The following is an 18,141-nucleotide window of genomic DNA, read 5'->3' as shown; positions in this document are numbered from 1 at the left end:
AGACAGGAAAACAGTGAGCGTGTTCCTTTGTTCACCATAATGGTGCAGCTTGCCTCTAGTCCAAATGTGCCACGACTCGTGAGACCACACTTGGGTAGTGGCAGTTTCCCACCATATTATTTTGGAGAGAAGCCTCGGACAGATCAAATTATTTTGATCCAAGTCCATTTTGGGCTCTTACACTATAACTTGGTCCAACCAAGTGAGAGTTAATTTTGAGCTTGGTCCAGTGGTCGGCCGGTAGGGCAGCAATGGCCGTTTGATTCAAGACGGGCTATAATAGCAGTTGAAGTTGTCACGAGAGTAGAAAGAGAGTCGGATCAAATGACAATGTCATCAGAATCATTCAAATCACGAGAGCCACCCTTAGGAGAAGAGGGCACTCTAGTAGAAATAGGGGCCGCCATGACAGGGCATGGCGGAGTAGGACCTCAAGAAGAAGAAGTTGTTTGTAGGTGAAGGCGAGCGCTCACGTGAAGGGCTCGGGAAGCCATTGCGATATTTTCTAAAATGAAAAAATCAAAAAGATCAGTGAAAATTAGTAGCAAGGCAATCCAGAAGAATAAAGGAACTAATATATACCAAAGTATGTGGCATCCAAGCTAAAGGAGGTCGAAGACAATCCAACTTAGTGGAAAATACTTCCTCCATCATAATAGTCTTATAGTCATATTCATATTCAAGGACCCTTTCCCTTAGAAAGCGATCATCCCATGAGACAGATCCCACAGGTTCAAAAGAAGGTTTAGATAGGCGCCACGTGTCAGGACCAACCTAGGTGTCACGGGCGGACTCTTTTGTCTCGCAACGGAATACATTTTTCACCCGTGCGGTGTCCAGGTTACACCCAACCTTCGACCAGCCTTCGCACATCTCAGAGTTTACCGACTGTCCGTCGCGTGTCTTCGACACTGAAGCTCACTAGCACGACATCTAAACGCATCCCGGCATCACAGTCCCTTGCGCTCGCCTATCCAAATCCCATGTTCTGAGGCTCTTAGCACGCACGCCTTAGCGTCTCTTAGCGGCCGGCCCCGACTAGCTAGTCTGCCGCCATGCGTCTCGCCCACAATCTCGTAACCTGCCAACGCATTCCTCGATGGCAAGGAGCATCCTCGCTCTGCCTCAGCATTATAGCGCTCCGCATGCGCCCGCAACCGCCATCTCAAGCCCGAAGCTCACTCGGTGCATCCTCAGCGCACGCCTTCGTCGTGGCGGTCTTCTATGCCTCGTCCGAGTAGGACCACATCTTAAGTCCGAGGCCCATTCGATATGCTATCATCCTTCCTTAATCCCGCACGGCATGCCCGACTTGCCTTCTTGCCTTTCGGCGTGGCTTCACAATTTGCCCACAGTGTGGCGTCGCCCCACGACTGCTCATCTTAGCCAACGGACCCCCATGGACGGCTAGAACCCAAAAGCGCATGCCATGAGTTGGATCACGAGGTTTTGGAGAGTTTGCCTTGATCACCCATTCGCACGAGAGGTGTTGCCCCTCATATCTCGCAGCCCAGGGAGCAACCTTGCGCGTCACACGGAACCTCTCGGCCGCTTTTGCGACCAAGGCAGGCCGTCCTGGCCCTACGCTGTCCATCCGGTTCCCATGCCTTTCGGGGACTCTAAATACTCCTTTGAGATGCCTAGAACCGGCTCTTAAAGGCCCCCAACATACCGCCCCAAGAGATGCTCATTTAGTGCCGACGTTGCCTACCGCCGCTGCCTTTGTGCACGGGGACGGCTGGCTGGAACTCACCACTGTGTGCCCTCCTTATAATAGGCTTGAAAACATTTTTCCTTGTTCCAAGAGTAGACACTGAAATGACTAACAAGCGCACTTTTTTCGCATTTCCCTCAACTGACGTCCAAATCATGTGCCGCTTGAACCGTAGCGTAGCCTACGATTTCCACATCATAACTCTTGAGTTTTGGCCCCATCCGATGATCCATGGCTGAGGAATTACACGCGCAATTCTCTAAAACTACAGTCTCGCCACTGCACTGGCAAACTCTGAACATCGTCATCGCTTCCTACCCAAACGGAACCGTCTACCTCTGAAACATCTTGGAGGTGCTCCCAACACTCCAAGAATCCATAGAAATAGTTTTGCAAATTTTCAAGGATAAAGCACTCTGCTTCACACATTTTTCTCCTGCTCGCGCGCAGGATAGCGCCTGATCATCGCCCTTATATCTCCTTGCCCAAACATCCTTGGAATGACTTCATACTTGGCGGATAGCATCCCCACGCATCAAGAAAGTTCCCATATGAACAGTATTGCAATCCCTAATCATGTAAGAGTCTCTGCTCGAAGATCGTTTGCGCACCTGCATGCCGACCGGCATCCCCTGGCCGCCCTCATGTCCTCCGCAAGTCACTGCCGGCCGTCTTGCCCAAGGAGCTGCCAGTGACACCAGGGCCTAACCGGGGGAGCAAGAACATAAAAGAAACAACTCTTCCAATCCATATATGATTTCTTATTGTTAAACTAGCTTCAGAGCTCTCCTACTATTCAAATAGAAAATACCTATTTCACCTATACTAAGGTTCATGTGGTGAAGTGCGGAGAAATTGTCAACTGAGGGGCCAATACTTAGATAAGTCATCAAAATCACAAAAGTAACAATGATCCCAAAAGAGCTTGGAGTAAGTTGGTCAATACATAAATCCGAACGTGAAAGAATCGGTATGGTCCGAGAAAGCAACAAAACGTGAAATAGAAAAATTAAAACGGTTCAAAGGGGTGTTCCCTTCGAAATTCTCGGGCGTTAGGTGCTTGTCAAAAGCATAATAACAAATATATAAACATGCTAAATATGTGGCTAGAGGATGAAACAAAAAGCATAGAAACATAACATGAAACGTTACATTTTTTTTTTCTATAGTGAGCGGCAACGTACGTTATTCCTTTTATGTTCTCCCATTCTGTTCACTTGAGAATTCAAACTAGAATTCCTCTAAGTTGTCGACACCATAAAATGGAATAGATCTAGTCCTTTTTCTATTGCTAGATAGAACAAAGAACAAGAAGAAAAAAAACAACTCCAAACAAACACTATTATTTAATACTTTTGGGTTGTTTTACGTTCTAACTTGAACCTAATTCAATATAGAACAAAAGGAGAATATTTTTAGAGAGAAAATGAATAAAATTCGTGGATCATGTGATGGTTATATTGGACATGTGTGTAGTTTTGTATATTACATACAACTGAATTCAAAATTCAATAACTACCAAGTTTACCTCCAAGGCAACCTCTACACACACATGCATATAACCTTCAACTATGATGAAATAACCACTCTATTATGTTCATCATGATGAGAAGTTTCAACTCCTTCTTAACTTGCTCAAACGTCCCTCAAATAGGTTTGGATTTCAAGTATGCATCGAGCTATATATAATCAAATTAAATCAAGCCCAACCAAAATTCATTGAACAATAATTAATTAAATTAATTTTAGCCCAACAAAGTCCAAAGATTCATTTAATCTAATTAAATAAAACTAAACCCAAACACTAATTAATTGATCCTATCAATTAATTTAGTCAAACCTAATAAATTAATCTAATTAATTTAAAGATGTTAAGCCCAAAATTAATTAACTCAATTAATTAATTCTTGAGCCATCTATCAAATGAATTGTTAAATAATGATCTAATCATTTATATATTCTCCTTGAATTAATTTAATCCAATTAAATCAATTAATTTCTTCCCAAATTAATTCCACCAATTCCATAGTGATTTGTGTGTGACTCTTTAGGTTCATCCTCAACTAGACTTGGGCATTATGTTCAACACAAATAATTAAATAAATCTAAGTTAATTAATTATTTTTAATTAACCATTAATCGAAAATGTCCATCACCATGGGTGGCCGTCTAGCAATAGTCCATGGCACTAGAGACTAAGTGAATGTTGACGTGAATATTTAGGCTCTCGAGTTCCACACAGGTACAGTCCCTCCATCGACCATCCCCGCCTTAGTCTAGGGCATGAAATTGGGCGTCGATTCCCATCCTGGACCTGGCAACTATGTTAAATACTTGAAATGCGTTTACTCTATTGATCGACAAGGAAACAATTTTCTATTCGACCAATCGCTATGGCCATAAACTTAGAGAGTCTAAACCATCTTAGAGCGCATAGGAGATATATCCATCATATAGGTATAGGGGACAGATTCTATCTTGAAATCCACCGTCCTCACTATATATTCCGACTACACTAGACAAGGCTTATAACGACCACATCGAAGATACAGTCATCTCTCGTCAGATCCAAGATATAGCCATCATATGCATGCGACTACCATGATTCATCAAATTCAATGACTAATCTTGTATTATTGGAGCTGGGAATTCAAGTCATACCGACCAAGCATCCAAGGCTTCCATCTGACGATTCTCGTGAGCCAGTTCAATCAGTTAACAACCTTGTCAACTAATCCACTAAAATTGCATAGACATCCTTTGTCTGTAGCTTATGAAATACAACACTCATCCAATGAATGCAATACTTAGTGCAAGTCTCTATAGGACTCTCAATGCGCAATCTCGAGGTCCGCGACTTGGAACGTTTCAAACCAACCCTCAGAAGTTGGTATCGTAGCTGTCATCCAATGCATAACCCAACTACATGGGTTATTCAATTGGTCTATGGGCATTTGTTATGACATTAAAACACCATTCAACATAAATAGTAAGCACAACAAACACATGGTGCCACAGATGAATGCTTACTACATTCATCAAAATAATATTACATTCATAAAGATTGTTAAATGGTTCCCAAAACCGCCAATTCAATTAGCTTTCTAGTCACCTATTCTAACAGAATGTTCAAGGATTCCCTCAATCAGAGGATGAAGAGGTAAGCGAAAACCAGCTTCAAAGTTCATGAGGAAAAAGGTCCAACATTCAAAAGGGGGAAGATGAATACAGTCATACGGCAAGGGTTGAATAATGGAATAACTATATGGGAAATGAAATCTGGAACTCGGAAGTGCCATGTCTGCCAAGGAAGATGGTAAGGAAAGAAAGGGAGTATCAGAAACCACAGAATCCCCTCGAAATAGTTAATGATTTTCATAATTTATGGCTGGAAACACATACTAAGCATCCCCGATTGGATCAGGACCAAATAAATCTACGGGGGCACTATTGACCGTCCCTTCATTTGTAGAACTAGACTCCAACATAGTAGAAAGATGACCCAAGAACTTAGAGAAAAGGGCAAAACGACACTAACCTAATCGGAAGAAAGGAAAATAAGATTGGCTTCAGAGATGGATAAACCTAAGAGAAAACTTTCATGAACAAGAGAGCCTGGAGATGAAAGGTTTCTTAACAATGAAGAGTTAACATTTAAAGATAACAGAGGGGCACAAACATTAAAAAAACCCCGAAAGAATCCCATTAGGGCGACCCTGCAAAAAAGCAACACCTTTTCAATATGCACCTCTTGATGAATGATTGGCTAACAGATATGAGGTATACAGTGAATAATGAAGCTGCTAGGGAAATTTTTGAATTTCCACTGCCAAACTTGAGGTAGTGAAGTTGCGTGAAGTGACAAGACTGCAAAAAGGATGAAAGTTCGAAGGTTTCAAGATTCCACTTACCCAATTTTAGTACAAACACACTTGGTAAGTGAGGGGACTTCTGATGTGGGAATACTCCATATATCCCTTATCAAGACCTTCACCTTAATAGAAAAGATCTTGGAAGGTCTAAGTAGGCGATCTCTGAAGGTACGCGTAACACAAAAAAGGATCTGTGATATGGGGATATCTGAAGGTCACAAGAAGACCTTTGCAGACCAAGGACACAATGTCAGGGAAGCACTTACAGTGGCGCCTACACTACCCTACCTGCACAGTGTTTGTCCCCTGGACCACTTCCTGTCCTATTCAACAGCAACAGTACAATTCATTGCCATCTAATAGATTAATATATGATCAAATGGACCATATTGCGTTAGGCATATCCACCCTTACATATAAATATGGCTCTCCACCCTCATTATCATGTTCGAACACTTTTATCCTACTCATATACTTCATTTCACTGGGATTCTTGCTGATTTGATTGTTGGAGAGCCATCGCCGGAATCCCTTCCAGCTCGGCTCTCCCTAGAATTTTCAATTTCTCTCTTCAGCATTATCATCGATTTTGCCTTCAAAAGATTTTAATCACCTAATTTCTCCTTAGAAACAATCAATTACATCATATAATACACCATCAAAATATCAATAATTTCATAAAATATAAAAGAAACAAAATAACTAAACTACAAACCACTATGTAAATGGGCATATACAGCCTCAAATTCAAAACTTTCTGTCAAGGCAATGTTTTGGAATCTCAATCTTTTCATCATTGATGCATAAGCCTCATTACCTTATAGACGCACCTCATCTACCTGACCGGACGTTCAAGAAGGAATTTGCGTTCATACTCGACGAATTCAGTCATTACTGTTAAAATCAATGCATGCAATGCAAACGACATCTTGAACAAATTATTTCGAGAACCTGTCTCTAAAATGCAACAAACAAATCAAGTCGCTAAATCAAACACATCCACAACACCAAACATATATACATGCAAACATGAAAATTTAAGATGCAGAAATGGTCACCAACTCCTACTTCAACACAATATTTGCAGCTGGCTATCCTATTGATGGACTACACTAGCATTTCAGCTTTCGATCACCTCAGTCCTCATACTTCAACTAATCATCAAGAAGCAGATCGTTTAAATGTCAGTCGCTGTAGTCCTGCTAAAACGCCCTTATTACACGAAAGTCTACACCTCCACCTATATTCACAAGTCCTACCGATTCATTTCAACACAGCACCCTTGCTTCATGGGATAATTCATGGCCTGCAAAAGTGATTCAACTAAAATGAGCCGACTGAGATCCCAAAGATCACATTTTTCTGAAGAACAAAAAACGATAGGAGCTATGGTACAGTTGGTTCAATTCAAACCACTACAACAGGGTATGACCAGTCAGGTTATTTCAGTTAGTTATTGCCAATGACATAGTTCAGTAACAGGCTAACAGCGCAACGTTCAATTTTGATTCCTCACAGTATTGTATCCCATTATTAGTAATAATATACTGCCCAACAACAAATCATCACTAGCAGAAGTAAGCTGATACTAGACAGATGCAACTCACCTGTTTTAGTTGTCAGGCTTGAGGAGGAGACTCAGGCTCCGAACCACAAACTGAGGAAAATGACATGGTATCTTCTTTTGGTATTGCAACAAAATTTAAAGGGGCAGTGGAAAGCCTTCTCATTTCCTTGAAATATGCATTTTGGCGACCAGAATAAGAACGTGGAGTGAGGAGCTCTGGAGTTGCAGTACCGACTGAGTTCCTACGGGGAGAGGGAGTGACTGATCCATTTCCATATGCTTGGTATCCATTTGCCTTCCTAAAGCTGTTGCTTCTCCTGGGACTTGGCTTAGACCCATATATGGATTCTTTCTCTGCAAGGAGCATATCTTGTAGTTTCTTCTGGTCCTGAATTAGAAAGCACATCAGTACTATAAAAGCAACTATCATTACGGTTGTGATATGAGAAGTGTAGATTTTGGGTCCACACTAACATGATTAAGTCTTATGTAAGCGTGTTTAGTAATTCTGCAATAAAAGTACAGCATAAGATATTATAGCTTCCTTGTTATGCGGGCTAACCACCTGAATAATAAAAAAACTGATGGTCAAGTATAAATAGCTAGGTCATAAGCAAGAATAGTTAGTATTTAGGCATCAACAGTTTAGAGGGACTAAAACGGTGATCCACTAAGCTTATTTTATAAGATTTTATAAGTCAAACATTTTATAACACGTTTTTTAAGCTTATAAGATACTAGTTTTTATGTTAAAATGAAGCAATTAAAATGTGCGATAAAATAAGCACAAAACTTATTGTATCTTGTGCAAAATGCAAATGATTGCCCAAATGTTGTTCAAGATAAGATGAGTCTACCAAAAGCAGTCCCAAAATTTTAGGTTGTCAATCCTTAACAAATGATGGTAGATGTATAGGATCCCAACCAGTGCAACTCAGCTAAGATATGAAAGAGTGCCTTCATGTGCCATCTAATTTGAGAAACGAGAAGATTGAGATAACTGAGACATGTAAACATTGGTTGACAACCTTACATATCTTAGTCTCTAGTCTGGAGTAATCTTGTGCAGTTTGGCTTGGGGGAATGCAGCAGAAAACATGCATATTTGGGGGTAATGTTGGTGGAGAAGAGGTGGTTTGGGTTTGCGATAGTGGAGCCAGTTGAATGCAAAGGAGGATGAAGAAGATGGACCAAAAATAAAATTCAGGGAAAACGAAACATATTTTGAAAATTATAATTAATGAAATCACAAAATAAAAGAGGAAAGAGGAAACAAGAAAAAGAAAAATATTTTAAAAAGTGTTAATTAATTGATAATCTTAGTTAATGAAATAAAATGTATTTAAATTATATTTTGTTGAATTAAATATGATCAAATTTTACATTATAATGACAAGATAATGAAGGAAAATAAAAGGACACATAAGAAAATAAAATAATCAAATCATTTTTCTAAATCTGCTAAATTGGTTATTCTATAATTTAGTAATCAGTCATTTTATTTGAAAAAAAAACTATTTAATTTAAAATTTTTAAACATTAAACCACTTTGGAGTTTGGTGTATCAGAATCCAAAAGATTACTACTTTAATACTCCTTACAAGATTTACTAATTACATATGCACTCATAGGAGCATTTTGGTCCATAAAATTTGAAGAATAAGGCAACAAGGGTAAAGTAGGATATTCAATGTCAATTTTTAGTAATTTCATCATTTTCCTGACTCAGAAAACACTAATAAGGGGCGACGGTATTAGATAAATGATGGTCCTCGAGTAAGTCAATGTAATTACTGATAGTAGAGGTAGTTTGTATGTTTTGACTATTCTTGTATTAGTGTAATTATCCTTATTAATAAATAGGGTGAATAACAATTTACCCCCCTGTAATATTAAAAAAGAGCACATTACCCCCTATGAAAAAAATATAGTAATTTACCCCCCCCATACTTTTTAAAAGGACAAAATGCATAAAACTCCTGTGTTTTAAAAAGTCTGCAAAAAAACCCCCTGTTTGCAGAATAGGCTAAAAGCTCCCATGTGTTTTGTAAAACTCAGCTCAATCGCCCCCTCTCCGTTAAATCCAACTAGCGGTGTTATTTTTTTAGAAAATGACCGTTATACCCTTACTTAATATATATTATTTCTTATTTTAATGACCGTTTGATCTTTTTTGATCAAATATTGATCGTTAGATCTAATCAATTAATCTCAACTGTTAGATTTTAAAAAAATAAAAGATGTAGATCAACAAATTATTTAACTTATATTATATATAAATAATTTAAAATTTTAAAAATATATTATTATTATATATTAAAAAAAAACAAAAAAAAACTAACTACCCCACCCACCCCTACCCCCACGCTGCCCCCCACACCACCACCCCCTTACCCCCGGCTTCCCCCCCCCCCCCCAAAATCTCGTCACCGGCGACGAGATTTTGTTAAAATCATCGTATCTCTATAATTCTTTACCAAATTGAGTGAGGTCGGTCTCGTTCGAATCGTCTTGAAGAGACGAGTCTGATGGTGGTGGTCTGAGACCGAGATTCGACCAAGATTCGACCAGATGGAGACGAATCGACGACAAACATGTTCGGCGATCGCTGCTTGAGCCCACTCTCTATAATACGAAAATTCAAATTGAAGGTATGGAAATGTTCGTCTTGAAGAGAGGATTCTAATGGTACCATTGACCGTCGGAAATTCGTCTGAACGGCGCCGGAAACTTAGAAACAAGTGTCCGACGAAAAAGGGGAGAAATAGCATATTTTCTTTCTTTTTTTTTAATTTTTTTATTTTTTAATGATATTAATTAAAATATGTTTAGTTAATTAAGAATATTTTAAATAATTATAATAATTAAATATTTTTGGCTAATTAATAATTATTATAATAATAATTATTGTAATTAAATATATATTTTAATTAATTAAAAATAATTTTAGATTTAATAATTAACAATTATAAAATTATTTGAACTTAAATATAATATAATTTAATATTTAATATTCAATAAATTAAATATAATTTAATATTTCAATTTAAATTAAATATAACAAAATTTAATACTTATTTTTAGGGTTTGAAATGACAAAAAAAAGACAAAAAACAAATCAAAAAGCCCTTTGTATATTATATAGACCCATAGAAGGGTATTTTAGTCCAAATTATCATTAAATATGAACTTAAACCGGAGAAAATGGCTACCAAACGCAGCAGACGCGCGTCTCCTCCACTTCCGATAGTTGCTAATAGAATGGGGGTTTTTTGCTGACTAAAACAAAACAGGAGGGGTTTTTAGCCTATTCTGAAAACAGGAGGGTGTCTTTTGCATACTTTTTAAAACACAAGGGATTTTTATGCATTTTGTCCTTTTTAAAATAAAGCAATTTACCTCCTTATACAGGGAGGTAAATTGCTTCATTTTAAAGATCATAGGTGGGTAAATTGCTTCATTTTAAAAATCATAGGTGGGTAAATTGCTTCATTTTAAAAATCATAGGTGGGTAAATTGTTGTATTTTAAAAAATACAAGAAGGTACCGCTATTTATTTTTTCATAAGGGTGTAATTTGCTCATTTGCAATATCACAAGGGGGTTGCTTGCATTTTTCCCTTAATAAATGCCTACACACGTGTTAGAAACCTTCACTTCACCCATTATCCACCATGCTTATTTTAGCCTACCAACCAAACTTTAATTTTGTTTTTACTTTTATGCTTCTTTGAAGAAAGCAAGTAATAAGAATTTCCGAAGACAAATAGAATGAGTACCCTAGCTCGCTTCTTCTCCTCTTCCTTATGTTGTCTAGCATGTTTGTAATCCTCCAGTATTGATATCAACCGCACCTGCTTGTAAAAAGGCAGAGTTCTATTAGTCAATTTCTCTAACCATTAGCAAAGTGTTTTAAAACTTGGAAAAAATTTTAATAGCTCACCCCATCATAAAGAAATAGTTTCTGTTTCTCATCCTCCCATGCTAGCGTCTTGCTAATTAGATTGTCAACCATAACTGAAAAGCGCAGCTTGTTACCTACCTCCACAAATACGATCTCACCTAATGCAAGGAAAGAAACCAACAGCCCCGAGACCTACCTGGAATCTTATTGACCATAATTCTGGCTCGCTCTGCACGCTTTAGATTTATGTGTGCGCCCCTTCCAGCACTGTAACGGTTATCATCCTGACATTCAAATAAGAGACGTTAGAAAATGCTAGAAATGGAAACTCTTGTACCTGAATATGGAGAAATTACAACTCTTCCTTAAGAATCACTGATCTTTAAATAACTAACATTGCCATATGGAAATAATGATGAGATCATTGTCATTTTTAGCTTACTTGATTATAATCGTCAAGCCACTTTTCCTCATCACAGGCAGAAAGCCACCTGTCTATCTTATCCATTATGTCTTTACGGCTCAAAGCTTCATCTTTGGCTTTACATATTTGCGCTTCAACATTAGCTAAAATTTCACATGGATCCACCAGACCTGCAGAGAATCAAGTTCTCAGCATCTAACTTGACTAAGAATCAACAAGACACGAGATGGGGACACACGTACACACACAGTACATCTCTTGTAGTCAAGATTAGTTACCAGAGTCTATCAAAGCATTGGTTTTATCAGCAGCAGTGCTTGGATCAGGTTGAATATGAGTTCTACAGCATATATTCTCTAACTCTGACCTCTTCTTCATAACAAGTTCCTTCAACCTGCTTGCTTTCAATTTTGTGAGCCTCTCGACCTCTGCTGATACCTGTCGGAGTTAACACTACAGATTGGTCAACTACTTATGGGAAGGGAGCAGTACAGGTAGGGAATTTATGTTGCCACTGTACCTGTTCAATCACCTCCAATGAAAGAGCGCCTGGTTGCACAATTTCTGATTCCGAGGAACCAAGAACGGAAGTAATTCTCAAGAAGCAGACCTTATCTTCCTTTGGTGTATCCATCAAGTTCCATAGTTCAAATAGGGATCCAGCTACATCTTTAAGCTGCAACCACCATAGTTTTCAATGAACAAGTAAATGAAAAATAAACATAAGATTATCGAGATGCACAATACCTTTTGTAGACGAATTTTTCTTTCTGTTTTCAACCTCAGGATAGCCTGATCAAGCCTCTCTAATATGCTGTTACTGATATTTGTGACAAGTTCCATGCTTGAGCCATGCAAGCTTGGATGGACATCACTCACTGTTTTGCCAAAATCCAAGCTTAGGACACTGGTCAAAGTATGCACTTCATTCACATAATCCAAAACTTTTTGGAGGCGTTCAGACTGCAAATCGTGAAAATGGATAATAGTTTTAGGACACACTTTTTACATCATCAACTAACTGGTGCCGGCATATTGGCACTTAAATTGTGGAACTTGTACAATATCCTAAAATGAATACCATTCTTCCAAATTCATTTAAAAGTTTGCCAGCGAACTGCACATTAATCTTTGCAGGCACAAAGGATTAACACCATTGATGTGACCAGAGACATAGCATCATCCAGCCGTGACAAGAGCATATGATAACGTAGAAAAAGGATCTATATTTTGTGGTCAACATTAACAGGTGTTCAGATGATCAACAGAAGTTTGACACAGACTTGTTGAAAACAAGATGGCCATCTAAACTCCCTACAGTGCTGTCACTTTGTTCACCAGAATTGCTTCTACATTGTTGGTTTCATTCAGCAGTATGATAGTTTCTGAAACTACTGATGTGGTTACAGTTCTAAAGTCAATCATTATGCTCTTAAAAGTGTGAAAGCTTTCTAATTTAACTTTTATTTTACTTCAGTTTTCTGAGGTAAATGGGTTGAAAGAAGCTGTTGTGTCTTCCAAGTCACAGGGAAGTCACAGCGGATATAGTACCAGCCTACAGTGAAGCTCGTAGTTCCCCAGGTTTAAAAAATACAGAGAGCAAAAGGAAAAAATTAAAAAAGAAAGGGATAATTACACCACCCTCCCCTGAGGTTTGGTGTAGTTACATGTACAACCCTGTGATTTGAAAAATTACATCTAGTACCCTAGCTTTTGTTTTCATCTAAAAAATACATCTGTATATTAGTCATAATTCACCGAATTTGTTGATATTAGCAAAAAAATTAAACTAAAATTTATATTTACCCAAATTGACTGATTTCGAAATTAATGCAGGTTAAACAAATCTTTTCTCATCAAACTGCCTTATATATGGGTGAATGCTAATGCATGTTAAGATGTATAAGTGGAGTTTGGTCAGAAAAAGATGTGTGACTTATTGAGTAATAAGTCAATCGGATCGTACATATGGATTTTTATACAATTTTCCAATAATAATAAATTCGATGAACATTGACTAACGGACGGCAATGATCTATTTGTTAGATGGAAACAAACGTCAAAGTTAGTTTTCCAAACCAAAGAGGATAATTACACCAAACTTCATGGGAGGGCGGTGTAATTATCTCAAAGAGAAACTAATTATTGACATATTTATGCCTGTTGAAGATGTCTTCTCAAGCTTAAAGTAATCTATTTATTCCCATTCTTCATCTCCACTTCCAAATTGTTGGGAATCAAATTGTTATTTCAAGAATGTATATAATAGGAAATAAATCTCTTTCTTACCCATAGAGTGAGCACTTAGCATCTTCTTGACAGGGTGTTACAAGGAACAATACTGTCAATTCAGATTTAAGGGGGTGAAAGCAACTTAAACAAACTGGACAAATCATAATACAAGTTGCTTCGTTATGGCTTTTCCCCAACAAAACAGTATTTGAAGCCCAACCACAGGTAGATTATCAGATGACTGCAAGTTCAAAATGAACTTCGCCAATAGAAGGTTTAGTAATTTAAGAAACATGGTGCATGCAGTTCCCTAAGTTCCTAATACTGAAATTATTGGCAATAAACAGTATATATCATAAGTATTATGTCCAGATAAACCAAACAGCTAGAATATGAGTTGTTTTATAGTGGCATTTTCCTAACACTTAATACGGAACTTGGAAGACCAAAATACATGATAGTTTAGCAGAAGTTTGCAAGTTCAACATCACTTAGCCGGTTGAAAGTTTGTAACTTAAGAACATGATAACTGAATTTACAACTTATACGAACTTCAATGTTCTTCACAACAAGCTTCGTCAGTATGTTAAGACAAGGACAGACATGTAACAATTGACATTCACCCAAGAAAGGTACTCTTTGAATTAACTTTAAGTGTTTACTGCGCAGAACTTCACATACCTTCTCCTTCTGGAGAGCACGGAGGTTTGATTGGTATTCCGTGAGCTTTCTTAATGATAAGTCTTGTTCTTCCAGATTCAAGGTGCTTACAGAACTGACAATATGGCCATATCCAGAAATCTCACAGGTTATCTTCTCAATTTGAGACTTAATATCTGCAAATTGCTTTATTCTTTCCTCTTTTTTGAGTTGCAAGTCTTCTAATAATGGTGTGACTGAAGCCAGTAGTCCTTTCAACGATTTTGCTTTCTTGTCAGACTGAACCTGTTAATTTCAGAATGAACTCAATTAAGCAGCAATATCATTTGATCATTGAATAAATATCCATTTCACCGCAAAGTTTTTACTTGAATAAAACACAAAGACAGATGCAGATACCATGTCTCTTATGTCCCATTCGACTCTTGGCACACGTAAATAGCAGTGTACAGAATATAATGTGTACAGTTAATAGAAATATGTAGTTATCCCATTAGACAGTACACTTAATTTTTCTGCAGTTGTTTTGCTCGTATGTAGGACGACGTGAACACAGATTTTCAGTTAGAAAGATCTTTTCTGATTTGGAGTCTCTAATACTATGTAGGAACAAACCAGACAAAGTAAAGCCCTTGCCATCATCCTCAAATCAAGTGACAAAACTAGATGATATTTGCTCAAGAAACATAACACTATGGATAAAAATCACCTACTATTCCTAGTCTTTTGCATCTTTTTAGGTAAAAGGTAGTATCACTTTATGTACCCACTGGCAATTTAATGCCCAATCCATAATTAAATCTTTTGTCATCTTTCTTGTCGGTGCTCTTAAAACTAATAAATTTCACCTATTATGCTTCAGGCCGTCTTGCATGTTGAACAGATGGAGTAACCATTCTTAAAAAATGTAACTACCTTGATGAGAAACCGATACCGACATGTCAAAGTCATTTTTGGAAGTGAAAAATACCAAAACCTCATAATTTTGTACCAACAATTGGCCCTTCAACACTGGAAAAAGTACTTTGTTTTGAAAGGTATACACAACAGAAGTAGCAGGAAAAGACATCAAGCACCATGCAGCACCAGTTTTTGAGAGTCTTCTTGAAGAATTTCTTTGGCCCATGAAAGAAAAAAAGTCAATCTTACTGTCTCCCCAAAAGTTTTAAGTAGAAAGATGTGAAGTACCAAATGTTAGCATCATTTTCAAGAGGGATTTCTTTCTTTTTTTCTTTAAATAATAGATACACAAGGATTCAGTTCAATAAAGTATTTTTAAGGTGGATTTATATTCACCCGATCCACCAAGTTAACATTTCACTTGAAACAGTCTGGTCATACTAAAAGTTTAAGACTTAGAATGGGCATTGCCGTAATGTGAGTGCAGAAAATTCAATTACAAACTAAACCTCTCTCTCTCTTAATCTGTTAATATACTGGGATCTTCCCAGGGGCTATGCCAAATAAGGAAGCAGAAAAATAAAAATAAATAAATTAAATTAATTTACAAAACAATAAACAGCAGAAACTGCCTAAAGATACTTCATTACCGGAGAATTAAGATTGATATCTCCAAGAGTTGCCAAAAGCATTGCAACCTCCGCTTCCTTGGCTGCAATAGACTGATGAAGACGAGCCTTAGCATTCGCGGCCTCATCAACCTTTCTTCTGTAGATTTCCAAGCACTCTTGTTCAAGCTCCACTAACATACGGTCTTTATCAGCTTCAGTCTCCCCAATTTCTGTCCACATTTGCTGCTCATTGAGAAGCAACGACAGAAAACACCAGTAACTTAGCATGCTACTACTATAATCTTACCTTAAGAAACTAGAAAATTAGCAACTATTAAAAAAAATGATACGAACTTCATCTTCTCACTTCTGCCTGATGACACACTTGAAATACAACTGAATGTCTATCATAATTTTAAAACCACCAATTATGTATAACATCATAAAGTTGAAGAGTCTAACTTTAATAGGATACCCATCAAAAATCTAGTATGGCGACCACACAGCAGCAGTAAATACATAGTCTTACCTCAGAGAAAAAGTCTCCAACATTCAACGGAAACAAAAAGGTAACACTAACAGAAAAATTAAAAAAGAAAGCACATGAATTGTTAAAACAAGAAGGCAATTTCTTCTGTAAAGACCATGGGAATTGACACAAGGCAACCAGAAAGGAAAACGGGGAAATGGTTATACAATTCGAAATTTTCAGCGAAAGAGACGTTCTGAAGAAGAAAGAGTAAAAGAGAGACCTGAAGTTCTTTGAGCAAAGCATTGCAAGTGTTGCTTGTTCGGACACTGCTGCAACTACTCCCAAAAGCCATCATTTTTTCCACTAATTATACGTTGCTTTTCTTTGATCTCTATCCTCTCTCTCTCTCTCTCTCTCTCTCTCTCTCTCTCTCTCTCTCTCTCTCTCTCTGGTTCTCAGTTGAAAACGTGCACAGCCAAAAAGAAAAAAGGCAAAATCCTCCCAAAATGCAGAGCCTTTAGCTTTACACTTCTCAAGAAAACAAGGGAAAAAGCTTACAGCTAAAAGAAAAAGGCCAGAGGGGACTCTGCTGTTTCCTTCTATCTATGTTTCTGTTACTTGGTTTTGCCAATAAGATTATGCACCACCATCACCACCACCATTTCTATAATCCCATCTCTCTCTCTCTCTCTCTCTCTCTCTGCTAACAGATCTGAAATTTTCCCATTCATAAACAACTATATTCAACGCAAATAGAGACACACAACCCACCAACCCGCAGATAACAAAAAATTTTGCTGCTCTGTTTTGTTGTTTCTTGGTGTTCCTTTGTTTCTTTCTCTTTTTAATTCAAAATAAACAAAGAAAAGGAGATGCTGGGCCAAGAAGAATTAGGTATCCCAAGAAAACCAAGTTTATACGATAAACATCGCCTTACAGACGCAGAAGGTCTACACCAACCAAATAATGATGCAGCTACACCACCACCAACTATTACTATTACTATTCCTACAATTCTCTTTTTAGCAAAGGTAAAGAAGAAGGGACGTGTTTTTGGTGGTGGGGTTTTCAGTATTGCTTGCGGCAGTGCAGGTGGATCTGTGCAGATCAGCTCGGGCATCTATGGCTAACTCAGAAGTGAGAAGTGAAGTGGTCGATCCTCGCACTTATTTTTCAATATGTTAAACTTTACTAAACTAGTTAAAAGTGACGAATCCAACGACGCACTAACTGCCAAAGCCACGCTATCCTCCTTTCTTTAAAACAAGGAAATAAATATAGCATATTTGTTCCTTATAGTTAATTAAAGTTAACAGCGTTAAATATTTTATCAAAAAGATCGTTATGCCTTTAGCTATTATATATCATTATTTATTTTCATGATCGTTGAATTTTTTTTTATTACAGCAAAATCATAAGATGTAATCAATCCATTTCAATCGTTAGATCTTAAATTATTAAAATCTAAATTTAACCAATTTTAATATATATTATATTTATAATTTAAAAATATAAAAATTTATAATTATATTTACAAAAAACATAAAAATAATAAAATTAATCACACCCCACCCCAATTCTGCCACCAAGTCCCCCTTCCCTTTTCACCCGCCACCACCCCTCGCCACCGCCCAACGCAAAGGGTGAAAAGCAGCATAAAACAAGACGATTTTACACTCATCGTGCGTGACTCACACCTTCTGTTCGTTTCTAACTAAAGAAGGAGCAGAATTTTTCAAAATAGTAACAACACATTAGTAAGTCATGTCTATCTAACTGAATTAAA

General features: G+C 37.5%; 1 protein-coding gene across 1 annotated transcript; it reads right to left on the bottom strand.

The window, feature by feature from the left end:
- Positions 1–6,515: 6,515 nt before the first annotated feature.
- LOC105160166 (65-kDa microtubule-associated protein 6) lies at positions 6,516–17,538 on the bottom strand. The gene is made up of 12 exons (XM_011077434.3): positions 16,636–17,538; positions 15,923–16,126; positions 14,394–14,657; positions 12,228–12,443; positions 12,001–12,156; positions 11,759–11,918; positions 11,499–11,650; positions 11,253–11,340; positions 11,096–11,169; positions 10,932–11,006; positions 7,194–7,541; positions 6,516–6,892 (listed from the first exon to the last, which is right to left on the bottom strand). Exons 1-11 carry the CDS (start codon positions 16,708–16,710, stop codon positions 7,206–7,208), a joined length of 1,800 nt encoding a protein of 599 aa, XP_011075736.1. The 5' UTR covers positions 16,711–17,538; the 3' UTR covers positions 6,516–6,892; positions 7,194–7,205.
- Positions 17,539–18,141: the final 603 nt, after the last annotated feature.

The sequence above is a fragment of the Sesamum indicum genome, linkage group LG4, assembly GCF_026168435.1.
Source record: "Sesamum indicum cultivar Baizhima isolate 11 linkage group LG4, ASM2616843v1, whole genome shotgun sequence".
In the NCBI taxonomy this organism is placed as follows: Eukaryota; Viridiplantae; Streptophyta; class Magnoliopsida; order Lamiales; family Pedaliaceae; genus Sesamum; species Sesamum indicum.
This window is presented reverse-complemented; position numbering and strand designations above follow the sequence as displayed.